Source organism: Trifolium pratense, linkage group LG5, assembly GCF_020283565.1.
Source record: "Trifolium pratense cultivar HEN17-A07 linkage group LG5, ARS_RC_1.1, whole genome shotgun sequence".
In the NCBI taxonomy this organism is placed as follows: domain Eukaryota; kingdom Viridiplantae; phylum Streptophyta; class Magnoliopsida; order Fabales; family Fabaceae; genus Trifolium; species Trifolium pratense.
This window is the reverse complement of record NC_060063.1, coordinates 39,070,196-39,088,375: the sequence shown is the minus strand read 5'-3', so window position 1 is coordinate 39,088,375 and position 18,180 is coordinate 39,070,196. Positions and strand designations below refer to the sequence as shown.

General features: G+C 37.6%; 1 protein-coding gene across 1 annotated transcript; it reads left to right on the top strand.

The window, feature by feature from the left end:
- The first annotated feature begins 6,545 nt into the window (after positions 1-6,545).
- Positions 6,546-18,144, top strand: LOC123887067 (isoleucine--tRNA ligase, chloroplastic/mitochondrial-like). The gene is made up of 22 exons (XM_045936340.1): positions 6,546-6,741; positions 7,960-8,155; positions 8,279-8,433; positions 8,515-8,616; positions 8,798-8,867; positions 9,155-9,267; positions 9,444-9,512; positions 9,798-9,905; positions 10,398-10,545; positions 12,510-12,741; positions 12,891-13,177; positions 13,279-13,415; positions 13,536-13,683; positions 13,996-14,127; positions 14,453-14,581; positions 15,544-15,671; positions 15,769-15,933; positions 16,085-16,210; positions 16,550-16,623; positions 16,780-17,029; positions 17,376-17,555; positions 17,656-18,144. The coding sequence occupies exons 1-22, from the start codon at positions 6,697-6,699 to the stop codon at positions 17,902-17,904; spliced, it is 3,243 nt and encodes a 1,080-aa protein (XP_045792296.1). The 5' UTR covers positions 6,546-6,696; the 3' UTR covers positions 17,905-18,144.
- Positions 18,145-18,180: the final 36 nt, after the last annotated feature.

The following is an 18,180-nucleotide window of genomic DNA, read 5'->3' as shown; positions in this document are numbered from 1 at the left end:
TATAACTTCCATTTGGATCTTTTGAACTTTCACTTATCTTTTCTACTTTAGACATTGCATGAAATTCCTTGAAAATATTCATCGTATCATCCATCAACTCCTTTGAAACTCCATGGTTGATCACCTATAGTATAGTCCACAATAATTAGTTAAACACACACGTATGATTTTTTTTCATAACCAGAATTTTATTAAAATGTTCAAATCCAACATCATAGTAAGAATAACTCTAACCAACTTCTATGAAGACTTGAAGAAATTTCGATGACAAAAACACCATACAATATTTTGAACAACAATGGAACATTAAAGCACAACTCTAGCCAAATTAATTACATCAAAATGTGAGAAGATAATACAAGCCTTAAATTAAACATACACGCATGTGAAATGTTATTCAACTTAAGATAAGAATGTTATTCATGTTCTGGAGGTTGAACATAAGAAAAAGGCACCGACGAATGAAGATTAAACCAACTTGAGACAAAAATGTTATTCATGTTCTTTAATGTCTAGGTTTCCTGAATGTATATAAAAATGCTTTCTATGTTTATATATAGTGTAAAGTGATGAAGTTATATATATCAAATAAACATACTTTTTTTTTGAAAAAGCTAAAATGAGATATATTACCACATCAGCCTTCCCAGCACAAGACGTGCCAAGATAGACTACAAAAGTTTACAAAGAGTCATAGAAACATAATCATAAACCAATCATACAAAGCCCAAACAAATCATAGGACTAGACCACCAGCTATGGTAGTTATAAGATAACGTAACACTCGTCGTCTTCAACCACCTAAAAGAGAAAAGCTTGATCTTGTCCAACAAAATATGGGGTGTATCTGCTGATCCTGTGAACAATCGATGGTTTCGCTCCGTCCATACAACCCAAACGCAAGCAAGCCAAATGAGCTGTAAAAATGAACGACGCGCGCGAGAGCCACCTGCTGAAGATACAAACTGAACAAAATGGTCACGCAAAGTAGTAAAACCCACCAAAGGAATACCAATCCACGAACGCACTAAATCCCAGAGAGAACCAACAGTACTGCAAGAGATGAATAAGTGATGGGCTGACTCGGTCTCTCCACATCCAAAAATGCATGAGTGAGCTGTAGAAGATAAAACACCTCGAGTAACCAGGTTTACTTTCGTAGGCAACCTGTCACGCAATAAACGCCAAGCTAAGATGGAAACCTTCAAAGGAACCTGAGGATGCCAAATGAGGTTATCCGCGTCATCCATAGTAACCGAAATATGTGAGGTGAGAAGCTGATATGCTCCTCTAACAGAGTAACCCGTGTCCGGATCAGGACGCCACTGCCACCTATCAGTAGAATGAGCCTGCAATAAAATGTTAAGAAGTAAAGACTGACACTCCCTCAGCATCTCCTCCTCCCATGCCCTCAGCTGCCTCCGCCACACCCACGCCTCGCCTCCCTCACCCCACCCTAAAGCAAACATCTCTGCCACCGTACGCAGTTTGGTCTCAGCCAACTCAAACAGGCGCCCAAACCGCTGACACAAAGGAATCTCATCCACCCAGGGATCGGTCCAGAAAAAAGTGTCTGACCCGTCCCCCACCCTCTTCACAACCTGCTCCTGAAACCACCTGCCCCCTATCTCACTCCCTCCATCCCTAATACGCGATATCTCCCTCCACCACGACGACCCTCTCCTGCCTTCATCTCGAAGTCTACCTCCCTCAATCCCATAACGAGCTGCCAACACTCTAAACCACAACCCCTCTCTGTCCACTAACATCCTCCAACACCATTTCCCTAAAAGAGACTGGTTAAACTCCCTCAACCGCCTAACCCCCAAACCTCCACTCTCCTTACTTAAGCAAATAGATTTCCAATCAACCCAAGAAATTTTCCTAGAATCCTCACAACCCCCCCAAAAGAATTTAATAAAAATAGATTCAATAGAGGAAATAGTACCTGAGGGAGCTTTGAAGAAGGAAAGAGTGTAGACAGGTAGAGAGGTCAAGACAGACTTTAGCAGAACCAGACGACCACCAAAAGACAAGAAACGACTCTTCCACCCAGATAATCTATTCTTTATACGAAACAACATCGGTTCCCAGAAACTCAAACGTCTCGGATCACCCCCAATCTGAAGACCCAGATAAAGGAAAGGAATCTTTCCCACTCTACAACACAGAACAGACGCAGCTTCGCCTAACCAGGAATCAGGAATATTAACCCCAACCAACATGCTTTTATGAAAGTTAACTTTCAAGCCCGACATAGTCTCAAAAAGCACAAGGACAGCTCGCAAAGCCCTAACATTAGCCCAACTTTTAACCCCCAGCAAAAGAGTGTCATCTGCAAACTGAAGGTGTGAAACCGTCATCGATCCCTGCTCACCAACACTGTATCCCGTAAACAAATTATTCGCTATCATCGCCTCCATAAGCACATTCAGTCCCTCAGCAGCCAGTAAAAATAGAAAAGGGGATAGCGGATCACCTTGCCTAAGCCCACGCTGAAGAGGGAATTCATCAGTCGGGCTACCATTGACTAACACAGACGCCGAAGCCGTACAAACACACTCTCGAATCCACTTCCTCCACAGGACTGGAAAAGACATTCTCCCCATTACATCATCCAAATAGCCCAAGTCCACGGAATCATAAGCCTTCTCAAAATCTACCTTAAACAACATTAGATCCTTCTTAAACTTCCGCGCCTCATCCACCACCTCATTTGCAATAAGTATACCATCGAGGATTTGTCTATCCTTCACAAACGCCGACTGAGATTCGGAAATGACACTACCTATCACTATGCGCAACCTATTCGCTAAAACCTTCGCCAGAATTTTATACAAGCTTCCGACAAGCGAAATAGGTCGAAAGTCGTTTAACCCTTGGGGACTATCAATTTTAGGGATCAAAGCAATGAAAGTAGAATTTACACCCTTAGTCAGCTTGCCATTACGATGAAAATCAGCAAGAAATCGCATAATGTCACCCCGAAGTTCAGCCCAGAAATCTTTAATAAACCCAAAATTAATCCCGTCAGGGCCAGGACTTTTATAACTGTCGCAATCCCATACAGCTGACTTCACCTCAGCTTCAGTGAAAGGTTTGGTTAAACCAGCACTCTCCGTCTGGGTCAACCTTTTAAACTGAAGGTCATCAACCCTAGGCCTCTCCACATTAGGTGCCTTGAAGTGCGACTCAAAGTGTGAAAACACGGCCTGTCTGATAGGGATCACACCCTCTATATTAACCCCATTCACCTTAATAACGGACATAACATTCCTACGACGACGCTCCGCTAAAACCGAATGGAAAAACTTCGAATTGGCATCACCTTCCTTAAGCCACAGCGAACGAGATTGTTGTCAACTGATGCTAGCGTGTAACCTCGACAACGAGTGAATATCAGACGAGACCCCATGAAGTTCCACCAACTCCTCCTCAGAAAGATCTTCTTCCTCCCCCTTCTCATCAAGAACCGAAAGCCTACCTTTCAGGGTCTCGATACGACCGGGAAGATTTTGAGTATGAGTCTTATGCCACTCTTTTAGTCCTGCCTTAATCATCTTAAGTTTTTCCTTGAGCACATATCCTCCCCAACCATCAATCTGGAATGAAGTCAACTTATCTCTTACAAACTGGTTATAGCCGGGAATATCCTTCCAACACTTAAGCATTCTCGAAGGGCGAGGGCCCCAATCTTCCTCATTCGCAGACAAAACCAGGGGGCAATGATCAGATAACCCTCTCAACCTAGCCACCTGCCTACAATTAGGCCAGGCCAAACACCACTCCTCAGAAAGAAGGAACCTATCAAGACGACTCATCGAAGAACCATCCCCTTTAAACCAAGTAAACTTACGACCTATTATTGGAAGATCAATAAGGGTATTATCTTCAATGAAACGAGCGAAAGGAACATGATCCAAAGAACGATGACCACCTCTAGACGAACGCCTTTCATCAACAAGTTTAACCGCGTTAAAATCTCCACAAACACACACCCTCTTGCCCACCAGCGATCGGAGCCTCACCGAAAGGGAATCCCACAAAACTTGCTTGGCCCCATCATCACAAGGCGCATAAACATTTGCCACAGAAAACTCTTCTCCAGACTTAGAGAACCTACCATGACACCACAAAACTGACTCAATGCTTTCAGTCGACCACACCTCCACCTCAGAAGTGTCCCATAAAGTTAAAAGCCCCCCTGACGCCCCTAACGATGGTCGATAAGAGAACCCATGAGATGAACTTCCCCAAAGATTCGAACCAAGAAAAACATCACAGTTTTGCAGCTTCGTCTCCTGAATGCAGAAAATAAAAGGTTTCAGATCCTCCACCAACTTTCGAACTTCCTTCCTCTTTTCTAAACCACCCAGCCCTCTAATATTCCAAGAAACTATCTTCATCAGAAAACACTCCCACCCAACAAACAGATTATGAAACACACAAACTAGCAATCATTCCCTTGCCGGGTTCCCCCCCCCCGACCTCTGACCTGAGATCTCCTTCTTACCCTTTCCCGCCCGAGAGAGAATATTGAACATGTTCACATTATCTCCTTTAAACTTGACCCCAATAGCTTTCCTTATCCCCCACACATCATCCATCGTCATTTGTTCATTACCTTGAACAGCCACCCAGTTTTTCCAATCATTGTTAATAGAACCCGAGGAATTAGAACCTCCACCGGATTCTTGGCGGCTCACAGAACAAGACCTGTTTAAAACATCCCCGCCCCTGCGGCGACGAACACTCTTCTTTAAGACTTTTAGCACCTCACGACGATCTTTACTTGGCATCCTAGCAACTTTTTTAAGGCTATGGATCGGGTGACGAAGCAACCCCCCAACTTTCCTCCTCCGAGGATCCTGTTGCTCAATCTTATTAAGTCTCTTCCCATGATGGTTCCCCTTCATACCCTTCTTACAAGCTGAAAAGATCACCCCTGCCTCCCCGTGGTTCTGGTCGTGTAACCATTCCAAACTCCAAGGCCCTGAAATAACTGAACGTTTCGCCGTCGGAGGACAAGAATTCGTACGTTTACTACCAAGCGGCCGAATAGAATGACGAACCTGAGATGCCGTCTGTAAGGGGATTAGATTTGAATGAACTCCCTGATTTCCAGACGCTCCATGAGGACCCGGTCTTAGGATCTCGGGTCCCCGCTCCGCCTCCACTTCATTCTTTCCTTCAGAAGAGAGGGCATCATCCGGCTCAACTAATGGCTCTTCAACATCCATACCTTGAATATCATCAAACCCCTCATCCCTCAGCCTATCTGTGAAATGGTTGACCATCATGTCAACATTACGACGCGCTTCCGGATCAATTTGGCCCTCTACACAGACGGATTGAGCCACCTCCGATTCAAACTCGTCCTCGAGAAGGCACATATCCTCTCCCAGTGCGTACCCCCACTCCTCGACAATCTTAACCTCCACCCGATTACCGTCCACTAAAACGGACTCAACTCTGTTGATGATGTCCAAATCGGTCGTGGCAATCAGGACCCGGGCAAAGTCAAGTCTATCCTTATCAACAGAACATCCTTCTGTTCGAAGGTAACGTCCACATTCGAACACACAAAGCTTGAAAAATTGTTCATTCCAGGCTTTAAGTGGGATCCCGTACAGTCGAACCCAAGCACCTCTTCGGTAAGGCTCCACATCCTTTTCCCATCGCGTCCAATTCGAGAATACTAGTTGAAAGAACTCCTTGGCGTTAAGAACCGTTGACATTACATCGGCCCCCTCTGAGCTACGCACAAAAACCTTATCGGCACCCATTGGAATGAGAACCACGTCGTTAAAACCCGCGTGTCAAGATATCTTGTTGATTCTCTTTTTTTCTTCATAATCGCCGCCCCCACCTTAACCTAGTTTTTTTTTCTCTTGATCTACCAAGGAGGGGTGGTTTTAGGGTCAATTTTTGACCCAAAATCACCCCTCATGATTGTTTTTCCTTTTCTTTTTTATTTAAATAAGTGATCTTCACATTGATCAAGTTTTTCTTTTGTGTTTTCTTTTTTGTGATTTCGCCGTCTGAGTGCGACGTTGTGTTGTTCGTCGTCTTGTGCGACGTTTTTGTTGTCCCGTATTGTTGCGGTGTTCATTTGATTTCTATTGAAAAGATCGGCTTCAGTCAATTACAGATTCAACCAATGATTTGGGCTTCAACGTTGCAGATCCGGAGGCATGGATACTTCAGTGACTTTAACTTTATCATATTATTTGTTGTAGGCATTTTGTCGTTGTATGCTATTAACTCGGATGTTGTGAGTTTTGTTCCCAGATTCATCCTTTATGTTTTTAGCGATGTTGATTATGTGATTGTATTTGATGTAATCTATCAATTTGAATGAATGAATATCATTTTGTTATTGTCAAAAAAAATACTTAAAAAGGTTTTCGGTCCGCTTTCCCACTGTAGGTTAGTTAAAAAAAATCATAAATTATTTTTTCAAAAAATAATAAATCAAATAATTTTTTTTTTTGTTGACAAATTCGAATAAAAGACAAAAATAATAAATAAAAATAAAATGTGTCAAAATAAAATAAAATAAAATGAGAGTTCGATTTATCCATATGCGATGTTATATGTTTCCCTCGCACACAGACAGGTTGGGTTGAGGTTTGTGAAGTGAAGCAGCAATGAGATGTTGATGCCGTTTTTGACCTCTCAATTGTCATCACTCAAATGGAAACCACTTTCACTCTCTTCAAGCAAACCTCTTCTTACAGGGTATGTATGCTATCTATATATTCTTTTCTATTCAAACCATGCTATTCCATTCTATCAATAATTCTATTCAAATTTGAGCTATTTTCTCTGAATTCGATTAGTTAACACTTTTTCTCATAATGGGTCACTTTGATATTTGTTAGAAAAATGCTGTGTGAACTTTTGGGTTGTTGCAGATTATGTGTTCGATAAATTGTCACACAGAAAATTGTTTTTTATTCACCTTGTTGTTGTGGTTTTTAGTTACAGTAAGTTTTATTTGCTATATTCTGTTTATAAAATTTTATCCTTGGTATTTCTGTTTGTCCATAAAAATGTAAGAGTTTGTTTTCTGTTTTTATTTTTTATTGCAAAACTGAACCCAATTATTATTTTTTTTTCTTTTTTTTTTTTCATTTTTTAAAATATGTGTTGTTTATTTTAACTTGCTAATAAAATGGTGAGAGACTCTTGAAGTGAATCATTGTGATAGAGAGAATAGATGTTAACTAAAGATTATGCATTTTTATTGGCATTTTTATTGTATGTGGAAATATAGACAATTATTTACTTCAATAGTCTCTTTTCTCCTAGGCTTTGTTTGCGAGTTAGTTTTTGGAGGGGAGGGAAAGATTTATTTTTCTTTTTTATAATTAAGAACACTATACAATGTTTTTTAAAATGATTTAAGTGTGATTGAAGTATTATATAATCATTATCATGTTCTTCTTTCAATTATTTTAAACTATTAACTATATATAAAAAATATAGACTTAACCTTCCAAAACCATCCGTTTCAAAACCCTACAAAAACGAACTCGCAAACAAAAGCCTAGTTAACAAGTAAAATTAACTCAAATTTTAGAAAACAGAAATACAAAATGTTTTCACAAAGTAAACAAGGCTTTATTTTCACTATATTTCCTCTTGTTTTTTATATTTATAGTAATAATATTTGAGAACAGGAAATAAAGTAAAAATAATGAGGCAATTTTGGAACTAAAATGTAAACCGGAAATGTATAAAGAAAATGTTTTCTCAATTCAAATGGGCCTAATAAATTTTAAAATAATTAAAGCTACTTTTGATTGTGTATGCATTGTTCTAATCTTGTTGGGAACGTTTTTTAACTTAGCATTTTCAATAAAGCTTTTAAGTGTGATGAAAAAGACTATATTGCATTGAATGACTGATATATGTAACCGAAAAGCTTGATAGTTGTTGTTTTAATGTATTCAGGTGCTGTCAAGAAATGCTTGTTTATCCTTCATGAGAACGAATTCCATTGGTTCATATTATTCCCGAGGAATCTCATCAGCTAAAGTAGTACCGCTCTCAAAGTTTTCAAACTATTGTACTCATTCAAAGGATAATGTCTGTTCTTCAAAGCGAAGATCAAGGGGGCCTGTTATGGCTGGAAAAAAAGCTGCCGAAGGTAGTGTATTTGCTATTCCACATATATAAGTTTTTTAAACACATCATTTCTTATTATGTTAATTTAAGTAAGAGAGTAAATATGCATTTCCATGGTTCGTTACATAACATGCCTTAACTTTAGGAATCAAGCAAGATGAGGGTAAATACAAGCACACAGTTGATCTTCCCAAGACAGCATTTGGTATGAGAGCAAATTCTTCGGTAAGGGAGCCTGAAATTCAGAAAATATGGGATGATAATCAAGTATTTAAAAGAGTAGCTGACAAAAATAGCAGAGTAAGCTCTGGTCTTCCCCTTATATTTCCTTCCCCTGGTAATTATTAGGAGTTAACTAATATGCTTCAATGACTTGGTCAGGGTAATTTCATTCTTCATGATGGCCCTCCTTATGCCAATGGTGATCTTCACATTGGCCATGCGTTAAATAAAATTTTGAAGGATATTATAAATCGTTATAAGGTATCTTTTCCTTCCTTTGAACATAGATTTTCAGTTTATTGCTATAACATTTGATACAACACGTATTTTTGTTTTAAGTCTGTTGGCATTTGGCACATCATGCGTGCTCTAATGATATATTTTTTATGCTAATGCACTTCCATTGCTGATAACTCTATTATTTATTTATTTTTGTGGGCAGCTCCTTCAAAACTATAAAGTTCATTTTGTGCCTGGATGGGATTGTCATGGCCTACCAATTGAATTAAAAGGCAAGAGTTATTTTTCTTATTAGCATTGTGATGATGGCTGGCTCTATTTTGTGGTTCTGTTTAATAACAGTATTGTGATGATGCTTCCATATAGAGAGGGATTTATTCTGTTTTGAATAGACGCAAATGATACAATGTCGAAAATTGAAAATTCTCAACTTCCCTTATGCTCTGCAGTTTCTGCTCCCTTTTATTTCATTTGGTTAAACTACAACTTCACACGTATATTGCATTTCAGCTTGTATCTATTACATTCTCTGAGCAATATGGTTGTTGAATCATTTCAGTTTTGCAGTCACTGGATAAGGAGGCTAGAAACAATCTTACACCATTGAAATTAAGAGCAAAGGCTGCTAAATTTGCCAAAGACACTGTTAAAAATCAGATGTCATCTTTTAAGGTCCCTTCTTTGTTTGCACTTTTGCTCTATGAATTATATGTATTATTGCACTAGTTTCAGGACTTTTACAGTTTTCTTACAGTTTACAACACAATTTCGATTGTTGGGTTTCAACCTTATACATGTTTTTTATTTTTTGGTTAAATGTATCTTAACATGTTAATAAATGTCTGCAGCGCTTTGGAGTATGGGCCGACTGGAATAATCCCTATCTTACTCTAGATCCGGAATATGAAGCTGCCCAGGTAGCTGGTACAGCCTTTCTCGTTTACTCTTATGGATTTATTAACCGGACACAGAATTCAGAACTTTAGATGTCCTCCTACTCATGCTGTATTATAGATATTAGAGTTTAGGGATTTACTTTCACAATTTAGATTATTTTGCTTTGAGAAAGGACCTCAATTCTGTCAAGACCTAGTTAGATTGTGCAGACTGCTTTAGTAATGAAATTTTTTATTTGCACATGACTCTAAATCATACTAGTTATTATATAGTCCTCATAACTTGCCTCATATATGCTTTTCTAGATCGAAGTATTTGGCCAGATGGCTTTGAAAGGTTATATCTACCGAGGGAGGAAACCTGTTCACTGGAGTCCCTCGTCACGGACAGCACTTGCTGAAGCTGAGTTGGAGGTAAATTGATGTATCATCATGTTGAACCTGTTGTCTAGTGTTAGTGTACTATTCAACCTGGTGTTGTATAGTGTGAGCGGAAGGCGTACAATTCTTGCCTTACCTTTGTGGCCACCTAAGCTTGCACACACAAGTTTTGTGTGATTCTGTGCATGTGAATTCTTGCAATCTTCTCTCGTGTTACAATAGATAGAAAATATTTTATAATATCTTGATTGTTTCTTAGCTTAATTTATGATAATCTAAATAACCTCTCAAGATTGGTTTTCTACATTATATATCAGAAATTTGTTTCCTTATTTAATTAGGATTAAGAGCTTGGCACTATTATAAATAGGGGTCAATGCCTTGTTGTTTGTAACAGTATATAATTATCATTCTGAGTATTGTTTTTCCTCTCTCAATACATAAATGATTAACTTTAAATATTTCTAAAACCTGATTTATTGGATGTTTGAGTATTTATTTACTGCCTAATTGGTTTATGTGTAGTACCCTGAAGGTCATGTTTCAAAAAGCATATATGCCATTTTCAGAGTTGCAAGTGCTCCTGTAATGCCGAGTGATCTTCTACAAGAATTCCCAAATTTGTGTTTGGCCATTTGGACCACCACTCCATGGACTATTCCTGCCAATGCAGGTTGGTTTTTCATTTGTTGCATTTTCCATTTTGGCTTGAGTTAAAAATATCTTTCTTGTTTCTTTTGCTAGTCACAATGGTCTCAATTTCTATGTCCTTTACTTGTCCTTCCATGAATTTCTGCGATAAACAGAGATGTCTTGAGTTCTGTATTTACGGTTCTTTATTCGTGTAAAAAGGTACACTAGATATGGAGGTTCAGCTTTCTACTTAATCTGCTATAGGTAGCACAGATTGTTTTGTACCACTAGTTTTGTTTGTACTCCTATCTGTTAGGGGCCAGGAGGCCCCTAATACATGTTCCTCTGAAATCTCCCCCACTTAGCCACCAAGATTTCAAATCTGTCAACATAAACATAATCTGGATGGAGCCTTCTTCCTTAAGGCTTTGTTTGTGAGTTGGTTTTTGGAGGAGAAGTGAGGGGAGGACTTATTTTTCATTTTATATTAAAACCACTAAAATATTTTTTGAAATAATTGAAAAAAGAACATGATAAATGATCACATAATACTTCAATCACACTTAGATCATTTTAAAAAAACATTTTATAGTGTTCTTAATTTAAAAAAGAAAAATAAGCCCTCCCTTCACTTCCCATCCAAAACCAACTCTCAATCAAAGCCTAGGGCACCTTTCCAATATATTGCTGCCATTGCTCTCCCGAAATCTTCAAATCAAGGCGTTGGAAAGCATTTCCCAGGTTGAGTCTTGGTTCTTTTGGCGCCAAACACCAAACCAATGCCCCACCATACTTTCAATGGTAATAAACACCGACTTCAACTTTTCTGAAGCGCGAATGTGTTGTACTTCAAAGCAGTTTCCCGCCCTAGTAATCCACCCAAATGGTCTGCCCCCTCAAAAACCGGTAATTTGACTTTCTTGGACCAGATTATGTTCCCCTTAGATTCTTTTGAAGGCTCACCTTCCTTGCATTTGATCTCCCCTTTGGACAAGAACCAGGTTTCATCTGTTTTTTCCTCATTACTTCCAGTCTGACCACCCGATGTTTTGCCACTTCATCTACCGGGCAATCAGTTGTTTGGTGTCTCCGGTTGTAAGCACATTGTCGCAGAGGATAACAAGCTGTGCCGGGCACTCCATGACCATCTTGAGAAATTCGATTGAAGGCTCTAAACCCTGCACTTGCATCTCCATCTTTCGATTACATTAGCTATCTCTCAAGGATCCATCAAGTGGGACCAACTGATAGATTCTTATTGATCACTATGAATAAAGAACAGTGGTACAAGAACAGAAAAGGAAAAACAAATAAGTTCATAGTTTATTAGCTCTACCAAGGGAATTTCTCTTCACAACTGTTACAAGTTACAACAGGTTTCTCTTAAAAAAAGTTATGACTGGTTACAAACACACTGTGCTCTCCTCTTCCCCTCTAATTTGTATTCAAACCCTCTTACAAACTTCCATTCCCCTGCTCCCTATGCTTTCTTTCTATAATACACGTTTGATAACGTGCCTTAGGCTTCTTGCTCCCTGTAAAATATGTAAAACTCTGTGTCTAAAAGAAGATCACACAACTTCTATTTATAATGAAGCTGCAATAATTACATTAAATGTCTAGGAAGTTGTAATGACTAGGAATACTAACAAACAGCCTGGGATGATGTAAAGTCAAGGAATAATAAAAACACACTGATTTTTAACACTCCCTAACAGTCTCCTTACGTATCTGGTACGTGAATATATACCTTTTTATTTACAGTAAGATTTTGCTGAAGTAGATTCAAGGCATGGTTGAAACAAAGAAGAGATTGATACTGTTTACGTGCATATTTTTTTCCTTCAAAGATATCATCATATCTGCATTTTGGATAAGAGTATTGTAGTGTCATTGCTGGCACACATTGTATCAATCAATAGTCAATCTCTTCAGTCATTTAAATGTTTTAATTTATATATGTCACTCCTTTCTCTTCATCTCTTTCTACTGTTTTGTGCTCAGCTGTTGCAGTAAATGCCAAGCTTGAATATGATGTTGTTGAAGTAGAATCGGTGAATGAACATGCCTCTTCCTCCGGTGAAACTAAAAAGAAAAGGCTTGGCATTGTTTTGAAGGATGAGAAAAAGTTATTTCTTATTGTAGCTTCAGAACTTGTGCCAACGTTAGAGGCAAAATGGGGTGTGAAACTTGTTGTCAAGAGAAAACTGTTGGGTTCTGATTTGGAAAACTACAGGTTATTGGCAGTACCGAAATGAACATTTGCTTTCTTTTTTATTTTGCCAGTGCTATTTATTTCAGTAAATGTGTTTAAAAATCTAGTTACTATCTATGGTAGATCAGAAATTTTCAAACTAAGGATATAGTTAATTATTATGGTCTCAGATACATCCATCCAGTAGATAATAGGGAATGCCCAGTCGTAGTTGGTGGAGATTATATTACAACAGAAACAGGAACAGGACTGGTCCATACAGCTCCTGGACACGGTCAAGAAGATTATGTGACTGGTCAGAAATATGGGCTACCCATTCTATCTCCAGTAGATGATAATGGAATATTCACCGAAGAAGCTGGGCAGTTTAGTGGGCTTGATGTTCTTGCTGAAGGTAACACTGCTGTTGTGAAATTTTTGGATGAAAATTTGTCACTCGTCATGGAAGAATCATACCGTAAGTTATTTCGGTCTCATTATGCAATTCTCTTAATGTTGAACCTATAAAAAATTATACATTGATTCATCATCATGGGTCTCCTCTTTTTTCTGATTTAGAACACAAGTATCCGTATGATTGGCGGACGAAAAAACCAACAATATTTAGAGCAACAGAGCAATGGTTTGCATCGGTTGAGGGATTTCGCGAAGCTGCTATGGATGCTATTGGCCGTGTAAATTGGGTTCCACCTCAGGTATTGCATTTAAAAAAAATTGCTACATTATTTTGTTTATTTGTAAATTTTTATTCTCTTAGAGATGTGTGACTCATCATTTTCGGTGCTGCCTTTTGCCTATATTTGTGAACTGCTTAGGGAGAAAACAGAATCTCAGCAATGACCTCCAGCCGCTCTGATTGGTGCATATCACGACAAAGGACATGGGGTGTGCCCATTCCAGTTTTTTATCATCTGCAGACTAGAGAACCTCTTATGAATGAAGAGACAATTGGTCATATAAATTGTAAGTGAAAAAATAGCAACTTCATGTTCTTTCATTTCGTAGAACTCAATTTATGATTATGTACTATCTCAATTTCCTTTTTGGTTTGGATAGAAATATGGTATATGATAGAACATTATGGCGTCATTTAATCATGTAGTCGACCCCATTTAGTGGGATAAGGCTTGGTTGTTGTTGGTAGAATTACTTTTTTATGGTCAATAAATATATAGCAAAGTGTATTAATTGCTTATGCCCTTTTAAATCATGTTGGTCCTAGAAAATCAACGCATCCTAATATTGATCTTTTGCTTTTCTTTCTGAGACTGTCAGCTATTATAGCCCAAAAGGGTAGTGATGCATGGTGGTACATGAAAGTAGAGGAACTACTGCCAGCTAATTATCGTGATAAAGCAGCTGAATATGAAAAGGGAACTGATACAATGGACGTATGGTTTGATTCAGGTACAATAGTATTCTGGTGCCAGTACTTTTTAATTTTCATTCATACATGGTTGCAAAAGCTCCTCAGCCAAACATTACACTCATTTATTACAATTGGAATCTTTTTCCAGTTCATGCCCATAATTGCATAATGCATGGGTAATATCCCTTTCTATCATTACTCTTTGAACCTCGTTGGCCTGAACAGCCGACCCTAGGACCTTAGCTATACCCCTAACCCCCAGATGTCTAAGCTAATCCTGCTGGCATATAGTTGCCTGTAATTTTATTTCATTGCTTACTTTCGTTGAATTTGGCATTTCGTGGCTGGTTATTTTTACTCCAGGCTCCTCCTGGGCTGCAGTCTTGAGAAAAAGAGATACCCTTGGCTTTCCAGCAGACTTGTATCTTGAAGGAACAGATCAGCATCGAGGGTGGTTTCAGAGTTCATTGCTAACTAGTATAGCCACAACAGGTAATGGATTTTTTGACATTTCCACTATCATGATTATCTTTCATACAATCAAAACCACTTTGTTCCTCAAATTAGCAAGGAAAATGCTTTTTATTTATATTATTTTATAACATGGATTTATCACATTCTCAATGTTAAAACCTTAACAAGAAAAGACAAGGAATAGGCTGTAACATTGCCCACATTGCTTAATTTGCATAAATAAATCATCCTGGTTTACCTTTGCCGTATATTTTCAGATGAAAATATTGGATGCTCGAAAGACCCGCACAAGTTATTTAGTGCATATATTGCCATTATCTTGCCTTGATAAATTATACAACCAATCAACCTTGTTATTTTCACCATGTTTGAATGTCTGGTTATAGGGTGTTAGTTGGAGCAGTATAGCGACCTATGACTAGTTGCCTCTTGGCTAACTAGCTAACAAAATTCAGAGTGTATACCATCGTAGAAGTTTATTCCCATTCTGTTATAAATTGACGTTTACGCAAAACTTTTGAAATTGGGGTAAAATGCAATGGGGGGTAACTGACTTGGGTTTGTATGTTGAATTTCTCCTTCAAACAATTATTAAAATTTAAAATATTTGTGTCTGGTGGTATTGGCTTGGGACCTGGGAGTGTGCTAATCCTTAAGGTCTCAGGTTCGATTCTCTCAGGTGTGCCACTTTGGGTGGGCTAATTTAACTTCTTCAAAAAAAAAAATTTAAATATTTGTTTATTGTAAAATATGATGTGTTTCTTAGCTTCTTTTTAACTTAATAAACCTTTTTATAAATATCAATCAAGAAAAATATTAGAAACATAAAGGTTTAAGAATAATCAGACAACTTAAATAATTTATGCCTAATTGTAATCCTGTCGATGAATTTCTAACTACAGTGCTGTTTGGGTGGGAATGTTTTCAAATATGATGTTTATGCTAGTTGGACACTAATTCTGTCATTTTATCAAATACAGGAAAGGCTCCATATTCTGCTGTTTTAACTCATGGATTTGTATTGGATGAGAAAGGCTTAAAGATGAGCAAGTCATTGGGTAATGTTGTGGATCCACGTAGTGTGATTGAAGGAGGAAAAAATCAGAAGGTAAGTTACATAAATTTATTGTTTAAAATATAAAATATTTTCTTTGGAAATGTACCAAACCCTATAATTTCACTTTATCAAAATTGTTTTGTCTCAGGAAGCACCTGCATATGGAGCTGATGTCCTACGTCTTTGGGTTTCGAGTGTAGATTATACCGGTGATGTGATGATTGGCCCTCAAATTCTTCGTCAAATATCTGAAATTTACCGGAAGTTACGGGGAACTTTGAGATACCTCTTGGCAAATCTCCATGACTGGAAAGTAAGTTCAAGTACTGAAGCTGAATTAAATCCTTTTTATTTTGCTCGGAATTACTGCCTATTTTAAAATATTGGCCATCTATGTATGTCTGTCAGCACACACTGTTATCCACTTTTCCATACTTCTAAATATGTCATTATTTTGTTGACAGACAGATTACACTGTTAACTACGACGAACTTCCGAGGATTGATAGGCATGCACTATTTCAGCTTGAGAATGTTGTAAAAAACGTTCAAGGGAATTATGAAAGTTACCAGTTTTTCAAAATATTTCAGGTATGTTGTTTTAGCTCCTAGAGAAACGTTCTATATATACAGAATATGTTTATATGCCAATATTAATGCGCGTGTGTGTGAGAATGTTCATGGCAGATATTCATGGATCTATCTAGCTTTGTTAAAGGGCGCAAATGCGCATCTGTTTGATTGTTTTTTGTTTTAGTAGAATTGAAAATGATTTTTGGGCTAAAAGTGGGTTATCTATGGCATAGGATTCATCCCTAAAGTTTTTATCTTCATGTAAAAATTTGAATTATGTTTTCTTTTGGCTGAAATTTCTCATCTAATTGTTTGATATACAAAACAATTACAGTGTGTGTTTTTCCCCTTTCTCAGACTTTACAGAGGTTTGTCATAGTGGACCTTTCAAATTTCTATTTTGATGTTGCCAAAGATCGACTATATGTTGGGTATGTTTCTCTCTTGCTGTATCACTTATACCCTCCATGGTGCATTTGCAAATACAATTATAGACAGATATTTAGGTTTTGATAAGCACAACTCAGCATTTATATGTGTTCATATTTGGTCTCATAAAATCATCTCTTTATGCCGATTTTTCACAGTGGATCGACAAGTTATACAAGGAGAAGTTGCCAAACAGTTCTTGCTGCTCATCTCCTTTCTATTGTGAGGGTAATAGCACCAATATTGCCCCATTTAGCTGAGGATGTGTGGCAGAATCTTCCATTTCAGTATACAACCGAATATGGTTCCTTTGCTGAATATGTATTTGAATCAAGATGGCCAACTTTGAATGAAAGATGGCTTACTCTACCTGTTGAAGAAATTGAATTCTGGGAAAAGATTCTCGAGGTACACACTCTCATTCATGAAAGAGTTATAAGCTCAAATTTTCAACTCGAATATTAAACAACCTACTTTCTTGGTTTCGTAGCAGATAATTTATTAAAGTAATAAAAAAACCTAGCAATAGCATCAATTTTTCATTGAACATTACAAAAGGATGAAATAAGTGAATTGCTAACCACACTTAAAAGTGATCGAAATATGAAATGCAATAATCTCTTTCAAAGGCAGTATTTTTGCTTTACATTTTCTGTCAAATCAGCTTTCCTGAAAACTTCGTTTGGTAGAGTCGTAAAGACTCATCCTATATATATGTATCTGTTACTAAATGAATGAATACACCTTTTGCCAGCTGAGAACAGAGGTGAATAAAGTGTTGGAGGTAGCTCGAACTGGTAAATTAATTGGTGCCAGTTTAGATGCTAAGGTTCACATTCATACATCCGATACAATCATGGCATCCAAATTATCTGAACTATGTACAAGCGAAATCGATGCCGATACATTGAATCGGTTATTTATAACGTCTCAGGTACGTCTAAAACTACAATACTTTTTGGTGACTAAAAGCTAATAAAAATTGAAGTTTGAATGCCATAATTGTTTTTACATGTTTTATTGGCAATACTCAGGCTGAGATTCTTCCTTCATTGGAAGATGAACAAGTTGCAAATATACCGTACAGCGGTGAATGCCTTATTCAAGGGAACAGTAAAGTGTGGATTGGTATATCTCGTGCTAGTGGTTCTAAGTGTGAAAGATGTTGGCATTATTCACACCAAGTTGGTTCATTTTCAGACCACCCTACCCTTTGCAACCGCTGCTATGATGTTGTTGCTGTTCAGATGCCCTCTGGCTCTGAAATAGCTGCCGTCAGTTAAGATTTCAGGGCAAGACAAGAAACTTTGATTGAATTCCAACTTCAATTGTTTTCTAATAAAAATTTATTTATTCTTGAAATTGAATTGTAATAAATTGTAAATGTAAAAATTATGTCATCTACAATTTTTGTATACTGCTAGTGCATTGTAATAAGTTCTATGATTATTTTTATAAAAAAAACTAGGGTATAAAAACTGAATTTACAAAATTATGATACAAATTTTACAATTCTGTTTAGATTTAAATCTGTGATGAAAGTAAAATAACTTCACTCA